Source organism: Strix uralensis, chromosome 1 (genome assembly GCF_047716275.1).
Source record: "Strix uralensis isolate ZFMK-TIS-50842 chromosome 1, bStrUra1, whole genome shotgun sequence".
Classification (NCBI taxonomy): domain Eukaryota; kingdom Metazoa; phylum Chordata; class Aves; order Strigiformes; family Strigidae; genus Strix; species Strix uralensis.
In genome coordinates this window covers 118,385,161-118,412,622 of record NC_133972.1, presented here as the reverse complement: position 1 = coordinate 118,412,622, position 27,462 = coordinate 118,385,161, and the positions used below count along the sequence as shown (strand labels likewise).

The 27,462-nt window shown below is 43.4% G+C and overlaps 2 protein-coding genes across 4 annotated transcripts in view; both read left to right on the top strand.

Annotated features, from left to right (window-relative positions):
* The window catches only part of ANKRD12 (ankyrin repeat domain 12), a 68,581-nt gene extending 68,178 nt beyond the window's left edge, over window positions 1-403 (top strand). The window contains exon 13 of the transcript XR_012630089.1: window positions 165-403. The gene's annotated coding sequence lies outside the window, so the exon portion shown is untranslated. The remainder of the gene's footprint in view (window positions 1-164) is intronic.
* On the top strand, window positions 170-26,879 carry TWSG1 (twisted gastrulation BMP signaling modulator 1). Of its 3 annotated transcripts, none has more exons than XM_074878411.1 (5): window positions 170-288; window positions 4,229-4,394; window positions 11,758-11,857; window positions 15,854-16,120; window positions 24,408-26,879. In XM_074878411.1, exons 2-5 carry the CDS (start codon window positions 4,272-4,274, stop codon window positions 24,587-24,589), a joined length of 672 nt encoding a protein of 223 aa, XP_074734512.1. In that variant the 5' UTR covers window positions 170-288; window positions 4,229-4,271; the 3' UTR covers window positions 24,590-26,879. The 3 variants fall into 3 exon arrangements, with proteins under 3 accessions (XP_074734512.1, XP_074734503.1, XP_074734521.1); XM_074878402.1 differs by lacking the exon at window positions 170-288 and adding an exon at window positions 2,037-2,198; XM_074878420.1 differs by lacking the exon at window positions 170-288 and adding an exon at window positions 3,284-3,648.
* The last annotated feature ends 583 nt before the right edge of the window (window positions 26,880-27,462 follow it).

Sequence of the window (27,462 nt, the reverse complement as noted above, 5' to 3'; positions counted from 1 at the left end):
GGGTGCCTTTACTGTGATGGAGAGCGAACAGGCATTGAACAAGAGACTGTGTGGACATCACTGCTGGTTCCAATCAAGAATAAAGTCATAGTAACGCAAGCATAGTAAAACCAATTAATAGTAGTTCCTGTCCTGTAACTTTTTTTCCACTCTTAACTTGTTAGGTACCTGTGGGAGGAGAAGTTGTTCCTGCTTTTATATAGAAGTATCTTCCTGACATCACTCAGAATTGAAGATGTACTGAGGAAAATGCAAATGTGCTGTTTGCAGTAAAATATCCTTCTGAAGGTAGCTGTAAAATTCTAAAATAATACAGAAATCTGTATTATCTACTTAAAAAAACAAGGGGAAAAAATGGATAAAGCTGCATGATGTTAACTAGTAAGTGGGTACAAGTTTATTTTCATAAGAGTAATAAAAAGTAACAGGAAAGTTATCAGGAAGGGGGAGACCCTAATACAGACTTGTTTGAAGTGTGGGATACAAATAACTGAGATTGTTTCATAACAAACAGAAAAGATAAACTAGGTTGCAGGAGTGTTGGCCCTGTTAGAAGAGAAGCAGGTGACAAAAGTACTGGGGATGGAGAAGACAACTGGGCGGATTTATGGCTGGCAATTGGCGCAGTTGTGCAGCGGTACCCCGGTGCCTGCTCAGAGAGCGCCAGGGCGTTGGAGTCCCCGGGCTGCAGCGGTGACAGGGCGCAGGGTGGTGTCGGGGTGCCACAGCAGTCCTGCGCCCCGCACGGCAGCAGGAACAGCCCCGATGGTCTCGTGGGGCTGGGGTGGGCAGTAGCGGTTCAAGTGTGTAAAACAAACAGAAAGTGCGTCCTCTGGAAGCATCAGCAGAAACATTTTGGTGATAATTTTAAAATATTTTGGCAGTATCCTATCTTAAAAGGAAATCTGAAGACACATGTTTCTTAAGGTTAGCCTGTGTGTTCTTTACAAGGACAGATGATTTCTTATTATCAGGGTCTGCAAAACAGATTTTGGGGCGTTTTTTTGGATTGCAACTGCTTTGTAAAAAAATTAGTTGTTCAAGGAAAGGGGACTGTCCAAGTGCTTCAGTCCCTTAGACAACGATCTCCTGGCTTCTCCGATTTGAATCCAGGCTTTGTTCCAGCCGTGCATTTTTTTGCCAGTTTACTCCGTTTAAGGACACCCTGCAGTGGGTTTCCCTCCCCGGAGTTGGGAGGGGAGGAGGAGGGATGATAGGAAGAACAGTGACAAGGCGTTGGGACGAAGGCCGGGCTGTCCCCGGGGAAGCCCGGGAGCTGCTCCGGCTCCCCGAGCACCCAGCCGCCTTCCTCCCGCCTTTTTCTTCTGGGGAGCGAACTTGATACTTTGGTCCCTTGGAGTCTGGCACGTAGGAGCATGAACCACCCACGCAGCAGCGTCGTTGAGGCCCTGAGGGGGGCTGTCCGGGGTCCCCTCCTCACCGCCGGCTGCCCCCGCCCTCCCCCGGGCTGGCGGCGGGGCTCCCCGCTCCACCTGCTCGGCGGGGCGCAGCCCCCCCGCCGCCGGCGCTCTCTCAGGACAACTCCCGCGAATTTATCGCCAGGATCGAGTTCCCCTTCGGCGCCCGCTTGCTCCCCCGGCAGCTCCCCCCGGCTCCCCTTCTCCCTCCTCACGCCTGGCCGCGGCCCTCTGGTGCGGCGCCGCTGCCCCGGGCGCCCTCCCCGCCCCTCAGCAGCCCCTCGGCGGAACCCTAGCTCCCCCGGGCTGACTCCTTCCCCCACAAGACCCTTGAGTTTCCCCCTGCTCGCACTCGGGAGGGAAGGGGGGGACACTCGGCCGCGCACTCCGGAAGCGACGCCCTCCCGCCGCCGCCGCCTCGCAGCCCCCCCACAGGCGGGCTCCCCCACCTTGCCCCTCAGCTCCCCTCCCGCTCGGCAAGGCCCAGCGGGAAGCCCCCCGGCCCCTGCCTCCCCCGCCGCGCCGCGCCGCGCCGCTCCGCGCAGCCGCCGCCCGCCGGGGCGGAGGGTCCCGGGCCGCGCTGCCGGCGGCGGGGGGAGGGTCCTGGCGCCTGACGGTGCCCCGAGGCGGGGCGATGCGAGGCCGCGCCGCCGCCTCCGCGCTGCCTGCGGCCGAGGGGGAGCAGCGGGCCGAGGCGCGCGGTTGCTGCTGCCGCCGCTGCCTCCGGAGCAGCGAGAGCCGCCGGTGGAGCGGGGGGTGCCCGGCCCGCGGCGCCGTCCGGTGAGCCAGCCGCCGGGGAGCAGGGAGGGGGGGGGAGGCGCCGGCGGGATGGAGCCGGTGGCCGGGAAGGAGGAGGAGGTGGCGGGGCCGCGGCTACTTCTTTGTGGAAAGAAAGTTTCGGTGCGGCTCGGCGCAGCCGCCCCGCTGCCTGCCGGAGGAGGAGGAGGCCGGGCCCCCCGCTGCCGGGAGGGGCGGCTTTCGGCGACGCTCCCCGTGCGGGGCCCCGCCTGCCCCCGGCCGCTTCGGCAGGGGGGTGCGGTGGCTGTCACCGGCCTCCCGGGCCCCTGGCAGTGCCACCTTTGGGGCCCGGGCCTCCCGGGAGGCGGCGGAGAGCTGCGGCGGGGAGGGGGAGCCGAGCGCGGGTTGATGAGCCGGAGGGGTTTTTTGGGTCTTTACCGCCTCGGCTGCGAGCCCACCGATGCGGGAGAGCGATGCTGAGCCGGGGCTGGGGGGAGCCGGTGCCGCCGGGGCGGGCTTCAGGGGTGGTGCTCCGGGGGGGGGGGGGGGGGGGTGCGGGGGGGCGCCGGGTAAAAGTCTGGGGAAGCATCGGTCGGTGAAAGAAAAATAGAGCGACGGGGGCAGCCCGGGGCGCTGGTGGAAGCGGCATCGCTCCGGCTCCGCTCCTCGGGAGCCTTTTCCGCAGGAGCCGAGGGCAGCCCCTTGCCGGAGCGATGCGGCGCCGGGACCGCCGGCGGGTTTGGACCGGCTCTAGCTGAAGGGAAAGTTTCTCCGCTCTGGGTAGCGGGGGGAGTAAGCGGTGATTACCCCCCCCCCCCCCCCGCCCTTGTGAGGGAAGAGCTCCAGAGCTCCCGTCTTCTCCGTGAGTGGCCCCCGGGCCTTGCGGGGGGTGGGGGGGGTGGTGGTGTCCCTCCCCCTTCCCTGCATGGGTACGGGTGGCGGTGTACCACGTATTTCAGAAGCATTTAATGATCATTGTAAGAAAGGCTGATCGGAGACAGGCTTGAAATGGCCACATCGTGCCTTACTTGCAGGTTGTCTTGTTTTTCTCCTTTTTCATGTTCTGATACTGGTAACAGAGGGGTGGGCTTTTTTTGAGTTCGTAAAGCAGAAAAACATTTCTAGATACAGAAAGCAAGAAACCCAGTGCCCCATTAGCATTTTTTTCCCCTCCTAAGAGAACAATACAGGCTCACTGTAAGCTTGCCCAAACATGGGCTGCCTTTTATTACATATTGGTACGGTGCCTAGTGCAATAGGGTCCTCTTGACTGGGCTCACATGCTAAGCACAAGTCAGAACTCACTGGCACAGCGCTCATCACGCTGTATTTGTATTCGCCTGCCGAGAAGCTGGGTTTTCATAAAGGGAGAAAGGTGGAACGCTTTGAACAAGCCCAGTTCTTCTGTCTGTTTGAAGTAGCAGATGCTCGTCTCTGGTTGACTTCAGTCACTGGCGTGGCTCTTGAAAGTTCACCGCGTTCAAAGCCTCTGGTACTTTTTTTTTTTTTTAAACGTTGGTGTCTATTTTTAAAAAGAAGTTAATAACTTTGTGATTGAATTGAAAGCCTGTGTGGTATCTGACTGTTGGTATGAAAACAACTGTCTACATTAAAGATGACATGGCAACTTACCTTACACGTCCTAAAAGGTTGCTATATAGCTTTGGTCCTAGACACCTGTGTGTACCTTTAGCCTGAGGAGATACTACACGAAACCTCTCTGTCTGCTTTATGCATTTACAGAATTATTTACAGGTCTTCATTGGTGGGTTTTCTGAGGCATTTTTTTATCATCACTGCTTATAGGATATCATATTTGATATTGCAAACTCGAGGTTGTTCACCTTAAATTCATTGCAGGTTTAATCCAAAGGTGCAAATAGCAGAAAGCTTCAAATAAACAAGTTAGCTGGGGGAGGAGGGCTTGGGTTTGTTGTTAAGCACCCCAATTTAACCTTTTTTTCCACCCCCCAAAAAAAATGTTAATCCTATTGAAAGAGTTGCAGGGGGGAAGGGAAGTAGGATTTAACTTGTGTTCTAATAGCCTTTTCAGTTGTTTTTTTTTTTTTCAGTGCTAGTTGAAGTACTTGTGAAAATTGCTCACCTGCAGGAAACATGAGGTCGCAGTACGTCACAGCACCTACGGTCACTGTCCTTCTGTTCCTGCTGTGGATCCAGTCATCAACGGGTTGCAATAAGGCTCTATGTGCTAGTGATGTCAGTAAATGCCTGATACAGGTACAAGTCCTGTTTCCTTTATTTGCTTTTAAGCATTTAGGAAAAAGTCCCGAAGCTGTGTCTTGAAAAGATTCAGTGATACAAATAACTGCTATTTTATGTTAAATAGTGTCTTTTTAAAGAAGTTAATATGGTCTCCTGCATATAAATGTAGATTAACAACCATTTAATAGCTAATATTAAGTACATGTGTATATGAGCATGTTTCTTTTTTTTAATAGATTGGTTATTGTTAGAAGCCACTACCAGTCATGCTGTTAGTTTTCAGTCTCTTTCTTCTTCACTAGTGATATTATGAATATTCTTTATTAGTGATATTATGAACAAGCAAAAATTTAAAACATGTTTTATTAAAAAGGTTTCTGTGGGCAACAGTTGGTTTTTTTTAAAGATATCTGCAATACTAGAAGTTCAGATGTGCTTACAGTGTTTGTCTGAGGTGTTCCCCTTATCTGTTCCCCTTAACTTGCAATCTGTCCCAGCCTAGGCAGAGGGTCATTAGTTGATGCCTGATGCTCTCCGTAACATGAGGTTTGTACAGTTGATTAAAAGATGCCTAAGAACTCACATGAGAGAAGTAACACAAGTAGAGCTAACACCTAACTTGTCTTCGAGTCCTGAGGTGCATTTGGAAAAGCTTTTTGATCAGAAGGGACCTATGGCTTCTAATGGTCATGAGCAAGCTCTGAAAGCATGCAGGTCTACCTAAAAAAAAAAAAACCAAAACCAAAGCAATTCCCTAGGAAATGGATGTTAAACTCAAATCCAGATGCTGCTTTTGACGCACTGTGTGGCTGTCTGCAGTGAAAAAAAACAGGTTGCTGCTCTTATAGCAGGAGTTAAGAGGTACAGTGTGCTGCAGAAAAGTGCCTTTTCTGGCAAAATTGTAAGCAGTTGTGGTATCTACCAAGTATTTATTTACCAACAGTGTATTAAGCACACTTTTTGACTCCATATTGAAAAAAGGAGCCTTCATCTTGTCAGTTGCAGCTTCTTTAAAAGAAACTGTTTCTTACTGCCTCTTTGTAGATTGGAAATGCAGTAGCAGAGAGCACAAATATCACATGCCAGTAATGTGCTAGTATGCTTACTGTAAATGTATGATCACAGTCTGAAAAGTGATGCAGAAGTGGCGTGAAGCATTTCCATGTTTACTTCATTTCATTGACTTCTGTATAAAATTTGTCTGGTTTACAAATAAAAATACTTGCCAGATTCACAGATCCATCCTGTGGAGTGAAGACTGGCTGCAGTCTGAGCTGTCTTTCTGGCTTCTGCACTACCATTGCTTTAATAAAAAAAAAAAAAACCAAACCAAAAATTGCTGCTTCTTCTAGCCCCACCATGGTCTGTGGAGTTGTTAAATATGGGAGCAAGAAAGAGGCTTTTGACTTTACCTTTTCGATGACAACACCGGTGGTTTTGCTGGTATGTTGGGCATTGTGCACTGTGACAAACTGATGCACTTACAAGTTCTGTTGTGTTTTTTCAAATCACCTTTAGGCTTGAAACCTTTAAAAATAAGATGCTAGTTGTGGCATTGGATGTATGAGGCACTTAAATAGCAAGTGCAGTGATACAGATTTGCTGATTCAGGAGAAAGCTGTTGGCCCAGATGAAGGGGATAACAGGGAAAATAACGCTGTTTTCTTTTCCTGTGCCACTGATGGAGTCCACCACCTGTGAAAGCACAGACATCTCTTTCCCAAGCAATCACTTACCTTTTATTGAGTCAAGCTTGAGACACCTCGCATTTAAACTTTATTTTTATGAGCTAGCCTGAATAGAGTACAGCCCAGGAGAAGTGGAGCTAGTGCTACTGGAGTCCTTCCTCAGCTGGGGATAAGATGGCTCAGGTTCAGCGCTGCATGGAGGTGGCTCACACGGCTGTGTGTTACTTGAATTATGTTGGCATCTCTGTAGCGACGCAGCCCTGTGCATGCAGAGGGACCCTTGTACTGCTTTACTTGTAGGTGTGTTCCCTCTTACTTTGCGTAGGTGGTGTGGAATCCCTTTTTAAAGTGTTTCCCTGAAATCAAAATTGTATGCAGTTCTCTGAGACCCTAAAGTAATCCAGGCCATGTGAATTGTGTGCAATTACGGGGGAACACCGCTGTTTATTTTCACCGTCTGGCTGCTCTCTTCCTGCAAACAGGCCTGACATACCAGTCAGTATTCATTCTTTATAGAAGAACAGATCAGGTCAGACTAGTCTGTGGATATGAAGGCTCCTAAAGCTTTGACTTAAAGCAATTGTCGTTTTTCTTCTTCCCCTTTTTTTTAAAAAAAAAAATCTTCAGTGCTGTTGTGGCAGAAGCACTGCACTGGTATGTGAAGTGCGTGTTATTTCTTGGGTAGGTATGGAAGTAGAGTACATCCATGTATTTTTTTTTTTCCCCCCTCTAAACTCTTCTGGATAAATGTGAACTTAAAATACTGTGTTGAGTGAGTTTGCTTGACTATTGCATGACATTTTTCCCTAACCTCCTTTTATAACTATTCTAGTTCATCAAAATCCATGGCTTGAAACCAAGATAATGTCACTCGGAGACAACTGGGGGAGCAAACACAGTGTGAATGTTTGTCATCTGCATTTGTGTGCTGAAAGAGAAGCTGCCTGTCTTAGACACATAATGAGACAAAAGACCTGCTCTCTCAAAAAGCATACGGTTAACATAAATATTTTTGCCAGCGTGGCTAGAAGTCAGTACAGTCATTACTGCCACTCCTTAGGAGCTGCTCTGCTTAAGGGTGGTCCCTACATAAATATTTATTTTGTTAGATCCAGAACAGAGCATGAGATCAACAATGCTCATGCATTCAACTTTCCTTTTACATCTGGAGGCTCTAGCTTCATTGGTGCTCTCATAGCCTACTTTTTGTTTTTCTGAAAGCAAAGGCCTGTAAGAAAATAGCTTGAGGCATCTCTCTGTGTAAGCTTAGCCTTTGCGAAAAAACGTTGTGGCTTCCGGTAGTTGTTGAAGGAGTTGTGGATAAGGCTTGAGAGTGTAGGCAGAGTGGGACCACAAAATTGGTTCCCGTGAAGGCTTTGGATGTAACTCCTTCCCATGTCTCTGGGATTGGGGCATCGAAGGCAATAACTGTTAACTTGCTTTTCAGGTAGGCCACTGAGCCCTGGTTGCACACAGCGTGCATACTGCAGTATTTGTTCTAGCACATCTGTTGTTGACTTGGACACATCGGTTGTTTTGATGTTTCCATGTGTGGAGGAGATGAGAAGGCCAGTTACATTTGCTGGGTGGAGCGGAGGCGTATATTGTGTCCTTGCAACATGGAGGAAATCCTTGAAGGCAGAAACCTCTAGGATAGGACGTTCCCACAATTGTTCATAGCAAACGGGTTTGAGGCGAGTCCCAGGCTGGTTCTTGCGGTGCGGAGCTACCTGCAGTAGTCAGGCTTGGGTGGTACATCCATGTTGTGCTGGAAGCCGAGCTTTGCTGTCTCATCTGCAACAGCTCTTTAAACTATTGCCATGTGTAGGAAACAAATAGTGCTATAGTTCAGGTGTGGATTTCAGACCCTTCTAAAGAGCGGTTGATTTGCGGAGAATACAGTTTGCTCTCCCGAATGCTACACGCCTGCAGTCACTTCAGCTGGTGCGGTATCATTACGATTAAAATCTCTCTTCATCTTTGCCTTCGCCTCCTGTTAATCTTGTGTACAAACTTGTCAGCTTGAAAGGATCTCCAAGACTTTTTAGCCCTGTGGTATGAAATAAATACCACTCCTTAACTTCAGGGCTTAGGCATCTAAAATCTACTTTCAGTGTGTATGTTGTAGCTGTAGTACGTAAGGCACTTGGGTTAACAAAACAGTTCTGGCTGGTTTGCTTCCAGGAGATTTTCTGTTATTAAACTGTTCTAGGAAAAAAAACATTAGCTCTTTTTCTTTCACTCCCTCTTCCAGTTTGCAGAGATGTTGCCAATGCCTTCAGGTCTTGTTTCTCACTGCACTGAGAAAATAGTCTCTGTCATTTCAAGAAAGCTTTGAAAAAATGCAGATGTTAAATACCTTGTAAAAATCTTTATTTGTTCTCTGGAGCAGAAGTATCTTTATTGTACAAACATGCCTGCTTCCTTTTTAATGCTGTATTTTTAGACGGAGAAGCTCATTTCTTGCCTAGCAAAATACATTCTCTGATGCACCTTCAGTAGTTCAGCTTGGGAAGTTGCCAGGTTGACTTATGAGTAATATTTTCTTCCGAGTAATATTTTCTTCCACTGACGCCTCTCCACCCCCGGCTATCAACAAGGAACGTTTCTCATTCTGCCTCGCTTCACCATGTCTCATGTAAGCATTCTTTTAAAAAGATGTATCCTGTACAAGTATCCAGTGTGGATGAGTCAGGCAGAAGGACTCAAGAGTGGTTAGGGAAACCATGTACGTGCAAACACATATATGGAAAAACATACAGTTATTGCCCTGAAGAGACGGTCAGACTCTGAGAAGGGGGAGCTGAAGAACTGTGCAGAAGGCTAATTAATTAGGTTGCTCTTTCTTCCTTCCTCCCCCTTCAAGTTTAAAAATAAATTAAAAAAAAAAAACAAAACCTTAAGAAAATTACACTGCTCATAAGCCCTTCCTATAAAAATAAATTTGTTAAAGTACTGGTAGGTATAATGACTCTATCCCAAAGTAGTGCTTACGCATGCAGATGCTAAGCAGAAAAAATTTTTATCATGTTGCAAGTGCAAAATTTAAGGTTACATTTAATTCTGTGAGAATACCCTTCTATAAAACTGAAACAACTTAAATTTAGTGTATTTTCTGGCTTTGATTCATACATTACGTTTAATAGTTTACGGAGGATCGCCTCATCCCATGTACTGGCTTGTTGCTGTTGCAATGTCTTTAATAAGTATAAAGTTGTTTGCCTGGTTTTAGTGTTGAAGAACAAATATATAGGATATTTTTAATGCTAGTATATATTAATGCTATTACTTGGCCAAGGTAACAGTACTTTACTCATGGTTGTTTTTAAAGTTGTTTTATTCAGGCTTTTTATTCTCAAGGCTGACACAATCTGTTTATCAAAGGGTAAGATAAATATTTTAGAATGCGTCATTCATTCACATAAGTCATCTAAGTTTGTGGTGTCTCCTCTTGTGGAAAAAAAACTTGTACTATATTAATGAGCTTATTTTTGATCTTTCACTTGGAAACAGCATAGTAATAGCTGACACTAGTAAACTTTGAGGATGAAAAAGTAAAAAAAAAATCTTGGTAGTTTTCCAATCTGTAAATAAAAATTTAAGACTTACTAAGACTGCATATTGCAGAAATGCATGTGGCGCAGGAGTTCATGCTCGAACACTCAGCAGGGCAAACAGTTCACATTTAACTGTTCAGGCAACAGCATTTCTCAGCATTACATAGAACACACAATAGTTTGCGAATTTACTTTCTTTGCTGGCTTCAAGAAGGTTTGTGATCTAGGATGAAGTGAATGGAAAAATAACCAATCAATGAATATATAGCGCATTAATACATTGTACCACGTCTGCAGCAGGTTTGGGGGATTTTTTTAGTTTAGTCGAGAACTGGGAGCCCTGGAGCTTCATTTGCTGTATTCTTAAGCCCTGTCACCAGCCAGACCTTGCTCTGGCCTTCCCCACTGAAATGCACTCTTCAGTCTTCTGTGGGCCTGCGCGAGTTGGTGCGAGAGAGGGGGATCCCTGTGCAACTCGACAGTCTGCGGAGGTTGGCAGTTGCCAGTGCTGCAGAATAAAGAGAGAACGGGGATTGTACACGATCAGGTGCATCTCTGTGCCTTGCCTTGCCTAGCAAATGTGCTCCTGTTTGGTATAAAAATGCCTCCTCTCTCCTTTACCTGACGCTTCTAAACAATAGCAAGCAAAGAATTATTTAAAAAGTTGAATTTTACCCCCTTGGCTTCTTTCCAAGATTTTGCGGGTGACATTTGTGTCTGCCTTTAAGGAGCAGTGTCCCTGACCCAGCTGTGGTTAGCTGAGGTGGAGCCTCGGGTGGTGACTCCAAGTTAGGAGAATTTTACAGCAAACCATCTTCCTGCCCTTCTATCCTGTCCATGTGCGTCTCCTGACCACACCACGGTGTGTCCCTCCCCTGCTTCTGGAGAACGGGATCAAAGTGCAGGGATGGGCGTTGTCATCTCCCTGGCCTGGTGCGTAGCAGGGATTTGCCGATGGCTCTTCCAGTAAAGCCAGGGGTGGGAAGGATCCTGTGGTCAGTGTTTCCAGTAACGAGATTTTGTTTTCTCACCAGTTGTGTGTAATGGGATAGTTAGACAGGCGTCATCAAAATGAAATTCTTAGACAGGGCAACCAAATGTGACTTCTTGACTGTCCACGTTTTGCACTACAGTGTAATTCAAGCCTATATATTACCGTCATGTAGCCACAGTCTTTCAGCCAAACTGGAATTACTAGTACGGATTTGAGCTAGAGCAAAGGAGACCGCCTGGTTTTTAGATTTCCTTCATCCATGTAGGCTATTTCTATGCTGCGAGGTCCACAAGTGTATGTCTTCAGCAGGACTGCTAAACCAGTGCCTTCAGGTTTAGGTAATTTGAAGAGAAAGGTTTGTCTTCTTGCTTCCATGCCTTTTTCATTTTTCTAGATTAATAACGGTTAAAGAAAAATGCATATGCATACCATTTCACTTTCTAGAGGCTCCAGAAGTGTTGAAAGTATCCCAAGGTGGCAGTTTAGGGGGGGAGGAGGAAGGAGGTTGTTTTCATAATAGCAAAAATGAATCAACTGAACCCACAGGGAGCAGAAATAGTCTGGTCACTAATTCTGCAGATTGAGAGCAATGTGTAACAAGCATTCAGAGATGCACAAAATCCTGTGGTCAGATGACTTAACCGAATACGTTCCTTTTAGAATCCACGAATAGGTGTGATCGTGTGTATCTTCTTGAGTATGCACATGCGGCTTATAGTAACTTCCTTTTTTAGATAAATTATAATGTACGTGCACTATTTATATATAAAGAAACATCCTCCTTTGAATTTCCTCTTGTGATGGGAAAAACATTCACAGAACTTGTAGATTCAGGCATATGTAGAAGTGCACACACCTTTCCCATAAATAGAATTTTTTTCTCTTTTTAAATACTGACTTCAGATTTGTCTTGAGAATGTCACCTTTAAAAAAAAAAAAAAAACACCTTGCAAAAGATCCTTTTGCAAACCAAGGTTGGTTCTTTCGCTGAAACTGTTTTACCATTTACTCACTGTATTAGCGTACTAAGATTTTTTTAATGCCATAATTTGAGTTGCGACTTGAGGAAGAATTGCGCTGCCATGTTAGCATGTTACATCTGGGATTGCTGCAGTGTAATGAGTTTCTGTTGTTCGCAGGAGCTGTGTCAGTGCCGCCCTGGGGAAGGGAACTGTTCCTGCTGTAAGGAGTGCATGCTCTGCCTAGGCACACTCTGGGATGAGTGCTGTGACTGTGTTGGTAAGTTTGCGTTTCTTTGGGATTTTCTTTTTTTAAATTGCTTCATCCTGCCACATGCTGAGCTCACAGTCTTATAATAGAAGTAAAACATCAGGACAGAATCTGTGCTTTAAACATCTTACAGCTCATTCTGTGGGTATTGGATAAATTACTGTGGGGAACCAGACATTTGAAGGCTGTATCTGCTCTATGGAGTTGGGGGTGTGGGGGTAGTCCAGATTTTGCTTGGTTAATGTCATCATAACTGACCATTAATTTTGTCTCTAAAACATAAACTCCTTTTTGAATTGTCATCTTGAGGAAACTAAACAGCACCTACGTCATGGGGTTGGATGCTTTATGGAGGTTTCTAACTGTAAAGCGTATTGACAGATCCTGCTCAGGGACAAGTTTAGGTCCGAGTTCCCCTGTGAATCCTTGAGACTAGTAGTAAATATGCATGGCCCGGTGTTTTCATTGTTCTTTTATTTGCAGGAAGAGCTCTTTGTGGAGGGTAAGAAAGAGGGATGCAAGTTCTTACTGTAGGATTAGATGATAGTCTTAACAAGAACAGCATTAGTGCTAACAGGTAGTGTTCAGAATGCCCAGATCTTTCCAAGTGAATGCTGCCCCTGCTTAAGGAGAACGTATTCTAGTTCTCTCTCGTTTTAAATGTATTGAAAGCTTCATTCTCCTGCAGTTGCTGGAAGTCTCCCTCTGCTGCCATTCAAAATCTTTCTGGCTTCTATGAAAGGGATGTGTCTTGAGTGTTGTACCTGCTCTCAGCTTCTCTGGCTGGCTGGGTCTTCTCTGAATTCATGAAGGTGATTAGTGTCAAAATGCTCCTTTTCAGTGCAGTCCATTGCTTCTCCTGTTCCATCATGATGTGAATATGCTTTCTGGCATCCTGCTTTTTGCTTGGTTCTGGCTAGCTTACCTTTGTGTTACCATCTTTCAGTAAGCAGCAGAGTGGTGTGGTCTTGCACATGTGTGAGTCTTTCCAATGGCATGAAGTATTTATTGCCTTGCACCTGTGGAAGCTATACATTTAGAAAGAGGCCCTAGAGTTTCTTTTTTTTATTTTGTCTTGGGCTCCTTGAAAAGTTTTCTCTCTCTCTCTCCCTCCCTCTCCTTTCTTCCTCATCCCCTTTGCCCTTCCAGTGTTATCTTGTTTTTTGTAATGTAACACTAAAGTGCTCTGTTATATTCACTCATAGGGTTGAGGAATAGGATAGTAGGCTATTTCCCTAGTTCATAACCATTATCTGCAGTAGAAAGCAAGGCATAGTGTGCCAGTCTCTAGGGAGAGAAAGAACCAACCTCTTGGGATTCTGAAGAAAAAGAACAAAGTCCACACACAGTTGTGTGGGGTTTTTTTTCTAAATCTGCAGCTTACTGACTGTTCTGCTGCTCTTTTCCGTGGCGTTGCCCAGGAGAGAAGTTAATGAGGTTACAGGTTCAGTTTCCCAGTACTGAGTAAACTACAACATCTCCTGATGGTTCTGCGGGTGCCTTGTTGGTTCTGTGGTATGGTCCTATTCTTCTCTTCAGTGTAGGGTCATCCTTGCTGTAGCCTTATTCAAATGAGGAAACAGGAGTGCATGCCATACCTAGCTTCCTGGAGGCAGTTCTTTGCTGATACTTGAGCTGATATTTAAGTCTCTTTATAAGCTGATCATGTCTAATGTAAAAGCAGATAGGTTGTCGTGTCTTTCAGGTCATATGGGCTCTGAGGTCAGGAATTACCTCCTAGCCTCCAACACTATCTTTATGGGTGCTCATTTGATGCCCTGTGTTTTGTGTGGATGTTCTCTCCCTTCTCTGACAAAGAAAAAGACACCAGAGGGGAGGAGGACAGCAACAGGTTCCTCTTTTCTCTATTTTTCTAGGTTTTCTGACTTAAGCTCTTCTAGTCCCTCACGTAAAGGCTTGTCTGCGTCCATCATTTCAATAGTCCTTTTCTGCATCTTTTCATACATTCCAAAGCAGTAATGTAGACATGTTTGTTCCTTACCAGTTGCTCATAAGCTAAGCTTTTTAATTATTGTTTTAACCAAAGCTACTCTTTTATAATAATTATTATGTATAAATATAATTATAATTAAAATACTTTTAGAAAATACTATTTTAAAATAGTTTTTAAAATAGTAAGAGGGAAGGATCTTTGTGGAATGAGCCATTAAACTATGAGCGATGGTTTCTTGGTACCATACTGCATTGATAGGCACAAAAACTTGTACACATTCTGCAATAATTTAATAAACAACTTTGATGTTATTTTTCTCCTGTGTGTCCTTCTTATCAGTGAAATTTATTTTCTGAATCCAACCTGACAGAGGGGGCCTCTAGAAAAGCTTGCTGGTTTCCATTTCACAACATTAATACAATGACATTAACTAAAGTATACATCTCTTGATGTGGTTGTACAAAACTCTTATCTTCCTAATTAATTTTTGGGTGGACATCCTTTATTACAATTGTATTCCAAGTACTTACTAAAAGGTGATAATGCAGACATAGGAATTTTTTGTTAAAGGAGCGAGTACAGGAATGTCTGTGAAAAACAATGTAGTTGAGAGGAGTAGGAAAATAATTGTTTACAGTAGGAAGTTTGTGTAAGTGGAGTTATTTTTTTAGTGTGACCTGATGGTATTTGGAGGAGAGGCTTATTTTTTTTCCTACCCAATACTTGGCTCACCTTTTTATAGGAGAAGACTATCTTCTTGTGTTGTTCCTATTATTAAATGCTGGTAATGCTAACCACTTGCCTAAGATTTGCCAGATCTTCTGCTAATTGTCATAAATGAGCTTCACTCTGTTTTGTTCATTATCGAAATTCATCTACTTAGGTTGAAAAGACTGTGGTTTTGTATAAGGCTCTGGATAAACATGATTTCTGAAGCTGGAGTTCTACTGTATCTGCACTGCAGGAGATGCTTCTGTGGTTGTGTGGGGCAGGTAGATTTGAACACTTATGTCCCATATCGCTTTGATACTTCAGGGATTGGTGTGCTTTGCAGCTGTAGCTGTCTAAAACTGTGTTTGTGAAACTGTCCAAAATGATATCCAGATGCACATGAGGGGAATGGATTTGTCTGTCTCTTGCCAGGTGACTTCCAATAGTGTTTTATGGCTTCTGAGTTTAACTACCTATGCAGATAGAGCTTTTCTTTTTAATCTTGGTTGTTTCAATGTTCAGATTAAATCAAGAAACCCTTCAGTTTCACTGCTAGTAATAAATGTTAGTGTTGAAATGGTTAATGAAAAACTGGCACCTGCATTGCACATCACAAAAACGTTTTGTAGGAGGAGGCAAAGAGAAAAAAAGACTACAAGGTTTCAAAAAAGATACCACAAAAGACATTGAAAAATAAGGAAGAGGTAACCTGGAAATAAGCATTTTGCCAGTAGTGACCACTCCAACTATGTAGCAAAACAAGGTTTATCTCAGCTGTTTCTAAGTTCAGATTCTTGCTCCCTCCTGATAGTGATCTTTGCATCTCTGGCAGATGACTAAAAAGATCTAGTGCACTGCTGCAGCAGATGAGATCGAATACTTGAATTGTGATCAAAAGTTTCATGTACCTCAGGACTTGTCAAGATACTATCTTCGTTCAGTTGTAAGCTTTCATGCCAGATTTATGCTAGTATCAACTATACTGTTCTTTGTCTCTTTTCCCAGAGGAAACAAACCTTTCTTTGAACTCTTCGTATTCTAAACTGTAATGGTAGCATAAAAAGGGAAATGAACTGCTGTTCAGATGAGGTTTTTCTTTTCACTTGGATCTCACAAGTCACAGGTGTGTTTTGTGGAAGTCTGCAAAGATCTGAAACTTGCTGTTACAGAAAACTCATCCTGCTGTATTTGGTGGAACTTCTGCTGTTGAGCTAATATATATGAAAGGTCTCTATTCTGCTTAGAAAAAAAAGCAATTTTAATTTTCTAAATATTCACACCTGTTTCAAGGAGAAGAGTTTAGGGAGTTCTGTGTGACTTACTGTTTCATTCCTCTGCAGGTATGTGCAATCCTCGCAATTACAGTGACACACCTCCAACATCCAAGAGCACTGTCGAGGAGTTGCATGAACCAATTCCTTCCCTTTTCCGGGCACTGACAGAAGGGGATACTCAGCTGAACTGGAATATTGTTTCCTTCCCTGTGGCAGAAGAACTGTCACACCATGAGAACCTCGTTTCCTTTTTAGAAACAGTGAACCAGCCACAGCATCAGAACGTCTCTGTTCCAAGCAACAATGTCCATGCACCTTACTCTAGTGACAAAGGTAATGAGAGTAGCGTCTAAATTCCTAGCGTTTCCTCTTGTCTCTTCCAGGAGCCTTCTCAGTGCATATTCTGTGCTTGTCTGTGCTTGCTTCTTCTTTTCCCATAAAAAATTGTGAAAAGTTCAGTCTAATTTTGAGCATGATGTAACAAAAGGAGTGAGGTAAAAGTACTGAGGCACGTGGAAGATGGTGTTAAAGTGTCTGATGATCTTAGGAAATGCTGAGCCATGTGAGTTTAACTCTGTAATTCCTCCTGTGGCATGAGGCAGTTTGTTCACGTTATTTCAAGTACACTAGCATGGTATGTTCTTTGACTTTGAAGCAGTTACCTATATCTTAGGAGACAGGACAGACCAAAAACTGAATCCAAATCATGTATCAGTGCAGAGGTAGGCAACTGAAACACATGACTTCAGGAGTTTGAGAAAACGACATGCCATAAACCATTGTATCTAGAGTAGATGTTTATTTCTTTTGTCTGAGCTGGCATAACTTCAACTCTTTAGAAGGATGGTTTGTAGAAAATCCAGCATAAATAGTAAACCTGAGTAAGATTAGCAAGGTCGCTCTTTATGTTGAGAAGGGATATCTGACAGACAGTCTTAAAAATAAGCAATTTGGAGGTGGGGGTTCAACTTATGGACTCATTCCTCTTATTTTGTATCAAGGTTTTTATATTCTTACCTTCAGTTTAGAGGACAGACTTCAGAATATTGTTTGCTGGGGGGGCGAGAGATGAGAAGTTTGAGGTAGTGACAACAGTGGCATAAGAAAAATACTCGCTGCTTCTTGGTTTCCATACTAAACCTGAAATACTTTTCCCTGCAAATCATTACATCAGACTTAAAAGAATCTCATAAACAGTTCATAGTGAAATTGCAGCTTAACAGGGGAAAAAAAGAGCATGTTTTATTAGTGTAATTAATTCTTTGCTTCCTTTCCAATATACACTTTAAATATTTGTAACCCCATATGTTGCTGTTGTGATGGCTCTTTTATCTTATCAATGAAAGATTCCCTAATTGATGGACACACTGCTTTTCCGTACCATTGTGAACCTTTGACCTAGTTACATTTCTGAGTAGGACTGCTGTTGATTAAATGGGACCATAATGGCAACTCTTCTAATTTCCTTTGGTTAAGGCATGTTAGAAAAATAAATTAATTCCAGAACTGGGAAACCAGATGGTCAGAAAGCATCTCATTCATATGTCTTTGACGTTATTGAAACGCTTGTTAGCCATTATGAGAATGATGCAGAAAGCCATGTTAAATGGCAAGCCACAAAAAGCCCTGTGTGCAAACACTACAGTATTTAAAGATGTAAATTATACTCGGAAAAAAAAATTATGCTTAGGACAATCTTGAATATATCCCACTGTACTTAGGTACTGCAGCCCAGATGGCTGTTCCCTGACCGTCCTTTACTACCATACCAACAGGATGGGCTAATGGTAGTTTTGGATTAAACTTGGAATTTGAATTGCATCTCAAGGGTGTGGAGGATTTTTGAGTTTAACAACACAGACAAATACATAACACTGCAATTTTTTCTTAGTCAAAAGTCTCCTTCATTTCATTTTTACTAAGAACATATTAGAGATTAGGTTGAGAGAGCTTTCACTAGAATGATGACAGTCCAAAAATAACAGTTATATTTGGAAATAGTTACCAAATGCCACTGGTTTTCAGGCTTCAGTAGACACTTAGAACAGAAATAAATGTCAGAGCTGTTCTTGTAATCGTTGGCTATGCCTCCTCCATCTTAGTGATCAGTGAAGAACTGGAAGAGGTAGAAGATGGCTTTCAAAATCCTATTCTTGAAGTATCTAAATATGTAAGCCTGTTGAGGGGTCTCTTTTCTTTGTCACAATGTAGGCAACTTTTTCAGAAGTCGTATTAAAGTTTGCTTATAAAAACATGGATGATTCAAGCATTGAGAACAGAAGAAGGTAGAAAGAAAAGTTGGCTGCTGGCGTTGGTCGGTTGGTGTTTATTATGGTGGAAGCAAGGACAACTAGGGAATTGTACCTCTTGTGTTGGATGCTGTGTGAGCCATGGGCTGGCATTGTTTTTAATACTGTTTTGATGAGTTCATTGGGGAAGTAGTAACCAAAAGGTGGAGGGGTCAAGGGCTAAAGAGCCTTATGAGCACGGGCACAGAGAGGGAGCCCAGGAAGTTGCTGGAGTCTGATGGCGTCTGCCCGTGCAAAGTTCAGTCACACAGTCAAGTCACTGTGGTTTAACAAGCTAGCATGTGTTAGAAGACCACTAAAGGGAGAGGGTGGGTGTGTGGGTGTGTATGTGTGGGTGCTCAGTTGCAGTAAATATGAGCATAGCCTGCAGTGGAAGAAACTGAAGACCATCTCTTTACCCTTTCCTTCTCCCCAAACATGGTGCTGGGCTTAAGGGCAGATCTTGCAAATGGAGATGTCCTTAAGGTGACTTGCTAAGCAGTTTTCTTCAAGGCCATGACATTCAGGGATTTGAAAGAATATTCCTGTGAGCAGGAACACAGATGCTTTGTTTTCTTTACAGTGCTATGCCTCCTCCATTTCATGCTTATTCTGTGGCTCCTTGCATGCTTCACTCCAGCATGGTGTGCCGGGCAGCAGCCTGTTGCATTGCCTGTAAAGGGAGAGGGGCCTGTGTGCTGTCTTCTGGAACACATCCCAAAATTTGGAAAGGCTCTGCCTACAAACACCCCTTGTCACATCATGTAGCACAGTTCTGATTTTAATTTCAACGTGCGTTGATGCAGGGATCGCTTTAAGCTGGTCCAGGGTGCGAGACTTTCTCGACTGGGTGAGCGTCGGGAAAAGCAGTACCAGCCGCGGGAACCCACGAGCTTTGTGCCTGAGTGGCGTGAAGCCACCGGCCCCAGGAGGGCGGCTGTAGATCCGGGGGGAAGTGGGGTGCGGTGGGATATAAAGCATTCCTTTCTCACCCCAGCCTACTGCAAGCCCAGCCGCCAGACCTTGGACTTCCTAGTTATTATCTTAATGAGTGTCTTCCCTTTCCTTCTGTGAATTGACTTTTAACGTTTTAGCTGCCAAAGCATGCGTGTGCTGCTGGAGCTGCTGTAGTTCGTACCAGTAGTTTCTGGCATTTGAGCCACTACTTCAGAGAGGATTGCAATGATTATTCATCTATAGCTACATTTATACTCTATTCTTTTTGCTTCACTTCTTGTTGATACCCTCAGAGCTCTGAACTGCAAGTTCAGATGTTTAAATAAGCTTAATTGTTTCAGATGATGACAGGATGTTGGCGAGAGAGAGAGGGGAACTAGATAATCTTTTGGCAGCTGATGAAGTAAAATCTGTGTTGTAGTTAAGGGTTTCTGACTTACACTGCTTGGTGACACAGGGGATGGCATCTGCTCTGCGTTTCCGCTCCCCTCCAGTGCCAGCCAGGTAGAGCTAGAAATCCAGTAAAGTGGCATCTACCTCTGTAGGTACTCTAAGAAGCCTTTTTTTTTTTTTTTAAAAAAATGTTTCTTTTTATAAGTTCTGATTGGCATAAAATGGTATGGCTGCTGGATGGACAGTTACCTTTTTAAAGTACTTTTAGGGCTACCAATAAACAGACCAGCAGACAACTGAACTTACACAGCACCTTTAACTTCAAAGATGGCATACAGGGTCATTGACTGGGAAAGTTTTTTCATCTTGTAGATAGGCATTTTTCCTTAACTTACAAGAACTGAATTGTTTTATCTTTTCTGAGTTGCTAAATTCATCCGTAGTGCACCAATGCAGATCTCACTTGCAGCACAGACAGTATCATAGCAAAGCCTAATAGAAACGTGAGTCCATTACTTCTGGGCATTTGGAATTTAGACTTGATTGTTGTTTCTCCCACATGACCTTTGTAGAGTATGAATTGAGGGGGGGAAAAAAGGTGAGAAACTCTGGGAAAAAAAATGCTACTACATCCTTCTCCCTCCTCGCATCTGTAGTCTTTACTGTGTGAAAATTGGCAAAATGCAAATGAAAGAGCTGTTACTGCACTAAGTAACATCCTTTTTATCTACACTGAGGGAGCAAAGTGATGACTATGTAATTAGGTTTGTGAAACAATTTAAATACTCTCCAGGATCCCAACTGAGCCTATAGATACGTATTTTTTTCCCCTGTGTAACTGTTTCTGCAGCCTATAAAGAGGGATTTAATGCTTGAGGCGAGGAACTCTCCTGCTTTCAGTAATTCAGCCTCTACACAAGCACACAGACGCTCTGAGGAGGGAACAGGAGTGTCCCGTGATGAACAAAGTGCACCCTGGCCAGTCTGACTTGTTTAGACCTGGTGAGTGAGTGAGACCTCAGAAACAGTTTGGTAGCATATACACGGAGCATGTCCTCCAGCTGCTTACAAGAGCTACTGGGAACCAGCCAGATCGCTCCTGGCTCTGGCCTGCTGTGTACGGTCTGTCCTCTCCCCTTCACAGCATTTTTGGGCTGGTCCTCTAGGACCTAATCCTCTTGGCTTGTGTGCAGGTGGAAATAAACTTTCTTCTCCACTCTCCAGTCTGTCAAGATGTCCTTGGTTGTTGCTGCCACCTTCATAAGGTCTGGTTTTGGTTCCCATTTTGGTCCTTGGCCGAGGAGACCAGTCTCACAGGACCTGAGTGCTGTCATCTGGTTTTGCCAGGGCTATGGGCCTGGTGCTGCTTGTCCTCCAGCCTTGTTTCCCCCCAAGAGATGTCTTCAGTCTCCCAGTTCATTGTCATTGATCTTTACATCCTAGAAATCACAGGCTCATCTTCCACAAGAGGTTTATTTCATGCTTCAGCAGGCATTAGTTGATGAACTGGGCTTCTCCAGGACTTCTGAACTGGTACTAACATGGATGAGGCTGTCACAGATGAAGTTAACATGAAGGTGAACACAGATGTCTCCTGACACAGAGGGGACTCGTCATTGTCTTCATTGTCTGGTGTGAAGACAACCTGCAAGTGCTGGGAGCAGCTAGACCATCTCAGAGCGTGCACAACTTTCCTGACAAGCTTTCCTGACCTACTCTAGGCTTTCCTTTGTGTGTTGGAAGTCGGAGTGCACTGATCAACATGACAGCAGCGAGCACTTCTGGCAACCCTTTGGAGAGGACTCTGGTTTCTTTAAAGAGTTGTTACACTGCTATCTAGAGAGAGCCGTGAGTCATTCTGCCTCCTCAAGCTGAGCCAGAGACTAGGTCAGTCAGGTGGAGATGGCATCTCAAAAGCTGATTTTGCAGCAAGAAATCTTTCTGGATTAGCCAGGATTGCCTGTTTCAAGGCAGAGGCTCTGTGCCTCCAGCTGACACCTTCAAGATTGACCCTGTGTATGGCATTTAAGGTCAAACTTGAGAAGAAAACTACTAAAAAGGTATCAAAGGAGTGAATTGGGATTAAGTAAGAGGGTACAAAGAGTATGAATATGTCTTAGGCTTCTGTAAGGTTCCTGTGCTTGCACTCCAGCACTGAACTGGATGGCTGACGGGACACTCACTGGTTCTTGGATTTCATGAGGAATGCTGCCTGGATGCTCAGCTCTTTCTCCCACCCTACCCTTCCACTGAAAATCTCCTGTGAGGAGTGAGGGGGACAGATACCTGGGAACATCTGGGCCTCCTGGGAATGGATGGTGTGTGCTCCTTCCTGGGACCCTGGCAATCTGAGCTTTTTGTCGCTGGTGATGAAATGTTGCGAAGTCCTTGTGCATTCTCCGTAAGATGGCGGAGCTGCTCTATAGTGTCTGGGTGGATTCTTGCCTTTGAGGCTGTGATGGCTGCATCTCCCTACCACTTTTCAGCTTTGGCTGAGCACTTCAGGTGTATACCTGGCTGGTCACTCTTTGTATGTGGTACATAGCATATGCTTCTATTCTGCTCTTTCTTCCTCCCCTCTGTAAATAAAGTGTCCTTACTGAAGCTGTAGATATGTAGGTTGATTTTAGACAGAGGTTTTGTTCTCTGAGAACTCTCTCCTTTGGTTGTGGTCCCTCAGGCTTTATTATAAGGGGTCACAGAAATAGAAGTGTGAGGAATTGGACAGGACTTTCACAGACACAGTGTACTTTGTTGACATTCCCAGCAGTACTTCAGGTACTCCAAGATTTCTTGGACAACTACAGTTTTACTCACAGCCCATCTTTTCTGGCAGCAGAAAACTGCTTCAGCTATGGGTCTGTGCTTCCTCCCCAAAATCCTTATGGCCTGTTGCACTGTATATGGTGTCTGCAAGATGTGTACATCTGTTCAGAGCCTGAACAAAGCAGTGAATACTCTCTTGCTTTCAGTGGGCTGGCAGCATGTCCCGTGACCCTCTTGCTGCTGTTTAGGTAGTAGTAAAATAGTTTGACAGGCGTCAGGGTTCCCTCACACCTGTTCTAACAAAAGGTAATTCTTAAAAGGGTAGGCAGGGTTTCCAGATGTCAAGCAGGAGGATGCGTCCACAGAAAAGCTGTTGGTTACATTGTGCTCTTCAGTGTATGTTGTGTTGTCCCTTGTCAGGTGCCCAAAAGCATGGGCACCACAGAGATCATCTGTTGTTGGTACTGGGGAAGCCAACTGCATAGATCTAATGACTTGTAAGGTGATGGAGACCCTTGCTGGCCTCAACTCACCTTTGGACCTCACTTTAAGAGCTTACCATCAGATATGCATACTACTGAGGCTGTTATTCTATGGGGCCCCAGTATTTTGAAGGGAAGGTTCTGGTGCACTTCAGCCTCCCAGGAGCTGCTCGCAGATAAGAGGCTGAATAAACGCTATGGTTAACAACTGTGCTGCTCTGAGAGTCCTTTCATTACTTACCCTTCTCCATGTCTCCATAATCGTTCAAAAAAACCCCCACTGCCTTGATTTACCATTTATGTTTGGATTACATTTTTCTAATCTGTGTTGGAATGTAGGTCAGTATGCTTCTCCTGGATCTATGTACCATAAGTAGTAATAGGCTAGAAAGCCCCTTGACATCTCCTGCTCACAAATCTATCTGATGTGTGTGAGTGAAACATTCGTGTTTGCAGACAGCTTTCCCTTGTGCTTTTCCTCAAAGTGTGTCAAGTTACACTGGGGGTAAATGTGATGCAATCAAGGTCCTTTGGAGGATGAACAAAGTTACAGTGTAATCACCCGGTCAGCACAGAAGAAAGTCGGTAGAATCTGTCAGCTTGGAGAATTGGAAGTAGACTGGGGAGGGATGTTTTTGTTTTATAGTCGTGGTGAATGCCTCAGCTCTAGTTTGAGTTGCAATGCCAAACTTCATGGCATTTCAAGTAATGGCATGGATGTTAGAAGAATAAAGTTAACACTTAGGCAGAAGGGGTTCCTTAATCTTAGTAGTAAAGCTGGTGGTGTTGCTAAAAAAAAAAAAGAAAATAGTGTTCAGTTTCAAGTTGAGGCAAATGGGATTCTCTAGCTCTGTGATTTAATGTGGCTGAAGAATATTGTGGAGTTGGGGGGGAGGAGGAAATGTTTACACTTAAATAAGTGGGTTTTGGTGGTTTTTAAATAACTTCTCTAAACCTGAAGATTTTCTTGATAACATGTAGTAACTGCTGGCAACTGTGAAAGTAGTATCTTGATACTGCCTTCAGAGGACACATGCCTGCTTGTTATTTTGGCTTAGCCCATCCCTACATTTTAGAAGGTATCCCTCTGTGGTGGTTTAGTCCCTGCCGGGGTCTGAGACCACACGGCCGCTGCCCCTCCCTCACAAAGGGAGTGAAATACAAACCCCGGGGCTGAGATAAGGAGAGGTTTAATACAACAGTGCAACAGCAACCAAACAGACAACAACAATAACAATAACAGTAATAACAATGAACAGAGGAAGATGTCTACCGATACAGCAACGAGAGCAGAGAGATTGCATAACGTATGTGCTCACCGATTCTCCTGCACTTGGGCGCCAAGACGTGAGGTCTGCATGGTATATGAATAACCCGGCTAGAGCTTCCCCCCCCACTGCTGGGGAAACTTAACCCTATCCTAGCCAAACCAGGACACCCTCATAACTGGGGGACAAAACCCAAAAACATTCTTGCCTGTGACTATAGAAATAAATTAATCCAGAAGGAGAGCAAACAACAGGTTGAGTTGTAGACACTGAAAACTTGATAGATTGTACCTTGGCTCTCTGCCTCTTCTCTCTGCTTTCACTATCATCTTTTTTTTCCTTATGCCTCATAATCATAATGATTTGCAATCCTACTTCAAAAGCTGCACATTTAATTAATTTTTAACTAACCTTTAAAAATATTTTAAGACCTTTTAAAACAAATTTTTCCCCCCTCTTGGTTTAGAACACATGTGTACTGTGGTGTATTTTGATGACTGCATGTCAATACATCAGTGCAAGATCTCTTGCGAGTCCATGGGAGCTTCCAAATACCGATGGTTTCACAACGCCTGCTGTGAGTGTATTGGGCCAGAATGCATCGACTATGGCAGTAAAACTGTAAAATGTATGAACTGCATGTTTTGAAGCAGGAAAATTGTAATATAGTAATACTGAGGCCAAAGTAATCTCTCTCAGTTAAAGAGATGGGGATTGCAAATACTGCGTTTTGGTGGAGTGCCTGCTAGTTGCAGTTAAATGTACCTAGTTGGAAAAAGATGTATAAAATCTGTTGTTTTTCTTTTTTTTTTTTTTTTTTTTTATTCATGTAAGCAAGGCTAACTAGTATTTTTTTTTTTATTTCTGCTCGAATGGTACAGCCATGCTCATCCTTGCTGTTCTGATTGTTTTCTTTTGATTTGAAAATATTGACTATACTGGTTTTCAGAATGTAGTACTATATGTTTTAGTTTAGAGTAGGGAAACCTTAAGAATATGGCAATGAGATTTCCATCATCTAAGTTCAACAAATAATTAAATGGCTGCTCGGTTGGAGGAGGGTGGTTGTTCTTTAGGAACTGGTTTTTAGGGATTGGTTTCTGGTTTTGTTTTTTAACTTTACCTTCCAGTTTTTGAGCTTAGCCTTCTGTTGTGAAAATAGTATTTGGGGAAGAAGAAAAATTAAAGCTTTCTCTTCAACACATGGGTTGTCATGGATAAAATCCTAACTTCTTAGAAGGGCTGCCCAACAAAACACTATGTATGGGACACTTTTTTTCCAAGTTTTATTTGCCCTGCTCCTGTAAGTACATCGGGGCCTATGTTGCATAATTTATATATTAAAAAAAAATCTTTTTGATCTTCTTTTAGATACCAAAATAAAGCTGTTAAGTGCAGCTGCATCTCCCTCCTTTTGCACTGTTTTCTAGGGTTGCATACTCCCTGAATGTTCAGTCAAGTAAAGGAAACATGAAAGGTTATTATGGATTTAATGACTAAATGAATAAAGAAGAATGAAATGATATGAACTAGCAAGTGGTACAGGGCTACCAGTTTTGAGCAGTTGGCAGCAAGCATGTTCCCATTTAGTAGTTTGCTGTGAATATTTATTCCAAAACATAATTGTTCGTGTTTTTTTTTTTCCCCCCATAAAATGTTGTCACTGAAGAAGGGAAGATGTATCCACAAAATTAGGGTGTTCTGAGTTCAGAGCATTGTCCATTTTTCTAAGTAAGAGTTTTAGTATGGTGACAGTTACACAGTTACATAAAAGTTACTATGCCCCAGTTAGGGCTCCACTGATAATGGTACTAAGTACAAGAATAAAGTGTATGAGTAGTTAATGATCAGCTTTTGGTATTTATAACTATGTGGGTTTTAACTTCTTGAATTTTTTATGCATATATGCATATGCACACACACAAAAGAATTTGACTATTCATGTTTCTCTCACTAACCTCAGTCTAGAGGGATTAAACTGTTTTCTAGTCACACCTGTCTATCTGTACCATGTACAAATGAAAGCAGTCATTTTAAATGTATTTTGTTGAAAAGCTTGCCTGAATGTTTTTTCTTTTTTTTTCTCATGATACAGTTCTTTCAATAAGATGAAATAATAATAATTAAAAAATCTGCTCTCATGAAATAACGTTACATCTCTCTTTCAGCTGTAAAGAAGTACTTGAAAGATGAATGTTTATTGTTTTGAATTAGTGGATAATGGAATACCTTCATGCTTTAAACTTGCAAGTAAATGATAAAAAATCATAGACGTGAATAGAAAAACTTAGCTTATCACAAAGGAGTTGTTCTTCCTATATTTGACAATTCACGTTATCTGTTCTTCTGCTTGAGATTCTTAAAATGAATGGAGAGAAAGAATATGTTAGAGTAGCTGTGACTGTTTTTAGCTGGAGGGTGATGCATCATTGTTCTTGACCAAGATAGGACACATACAGTAAGCATGGCTACAGCGTGCTTCGGATTCTTGCCGTGTTAAATTATTGGAAACATTATAGTAGTTCAGAATCTTCTTGGGGGAAAAACAGAGCTGATGTTTCTGGTCAGGCACCTGCTGCCCCATGGATCTGTGACACCATCTCCATTTACATCATCAGAATTTCACTGTGAGGTCAAGTTAAGGGAAGAGCAAGGGTGTGGAGTGGGGGGGATGGGATGGGACTGGCCTAACAGGTGTCCAGGAAACCCTGTGGGGAATGGCATTAAAATGTAAACACAGTTGTCTGTGTAATGGCCTGAGAGTGGGTAGTGAGGATGCACACTTTCTGGGGCTTGTCTTATTTTTTGTAATTCCTGATGCTGTCTAGAGTTTGTTGTAAGTGTTGCATGTATGCAAATGTCATACGGCAACATCCAGTGTATTTTATTATGATGAGTGTTTTAAGAGGTATTTTAATAAAAAGACGTTACTGGTTCATGTGTTTTCTTTCTCAAGATTTTCTCAGGGCAAATGTTACTAGGAAGTATATTATAGAAGTTACTGATCTAGACAGATGGAATAATACAGAGAATTAATTCTTCAGCAGTTTTTTTCCAAAACTAAAATTGTTGCAAGTTTTTTTCTTTACATAAATGAATAAAATAGGATTTTTTTAACAGTCAAAATGTTCTTTCTGACAAATCTATCCATTTTGGAAAGTTTTTATTTAGTCTTACTCATTTTGCAAGAAAAATCATAATTTATTTTGTGGGCTCTTATTTCACCTACATCTGGATACCAGCAAACCATCACCTACATAAGTGCTTTGGAATATTTAAGAACATGTTTTAAACACTTTTCTGGCTGTGAATCTTCTCCAGGTAAAGCATCAGCCAGTTTTATCACTGTCCTTTGGGACAGAATTGTAAATCACTGAACTTAAAGGGAAGTAAAAAAGGGAATTCATATAATAAGAAATTATACAAATCCCTAGCCTCTTGGGGTTCTGACTGAAAAGGGGTTGAAGGCCTTTTGTTATTCTTTCTCTAAAAGTAGAGAAAGTTTTTGTTTAGTTGCTTTG

Bases quoted from the DNA above. Each gene is read 5' to 3' on its own strand.
- TWSG1 (XM_074878411.1), top strand. From the start codon at position 4,272: ATGAGGTCGCAGTACGTCACAGCACCTACGGTCACTGTCCTTCTGTTC. The intron at 4,395-11,757 runs GTACAAGTCCTG...TGTTGTTCGCAG, and splicing joins TCAGTAAATGCCTGATACAG to GAGCTGTGTCAGTGCCGCCC. The intron at 11,858-15,853 runs GTAAGTTTGCGT...ATTCCTCTGCAG, and splicing joins TGAGTGCTGTGACTGTGTTG to GTATGTGCAATCCTCGCAAT.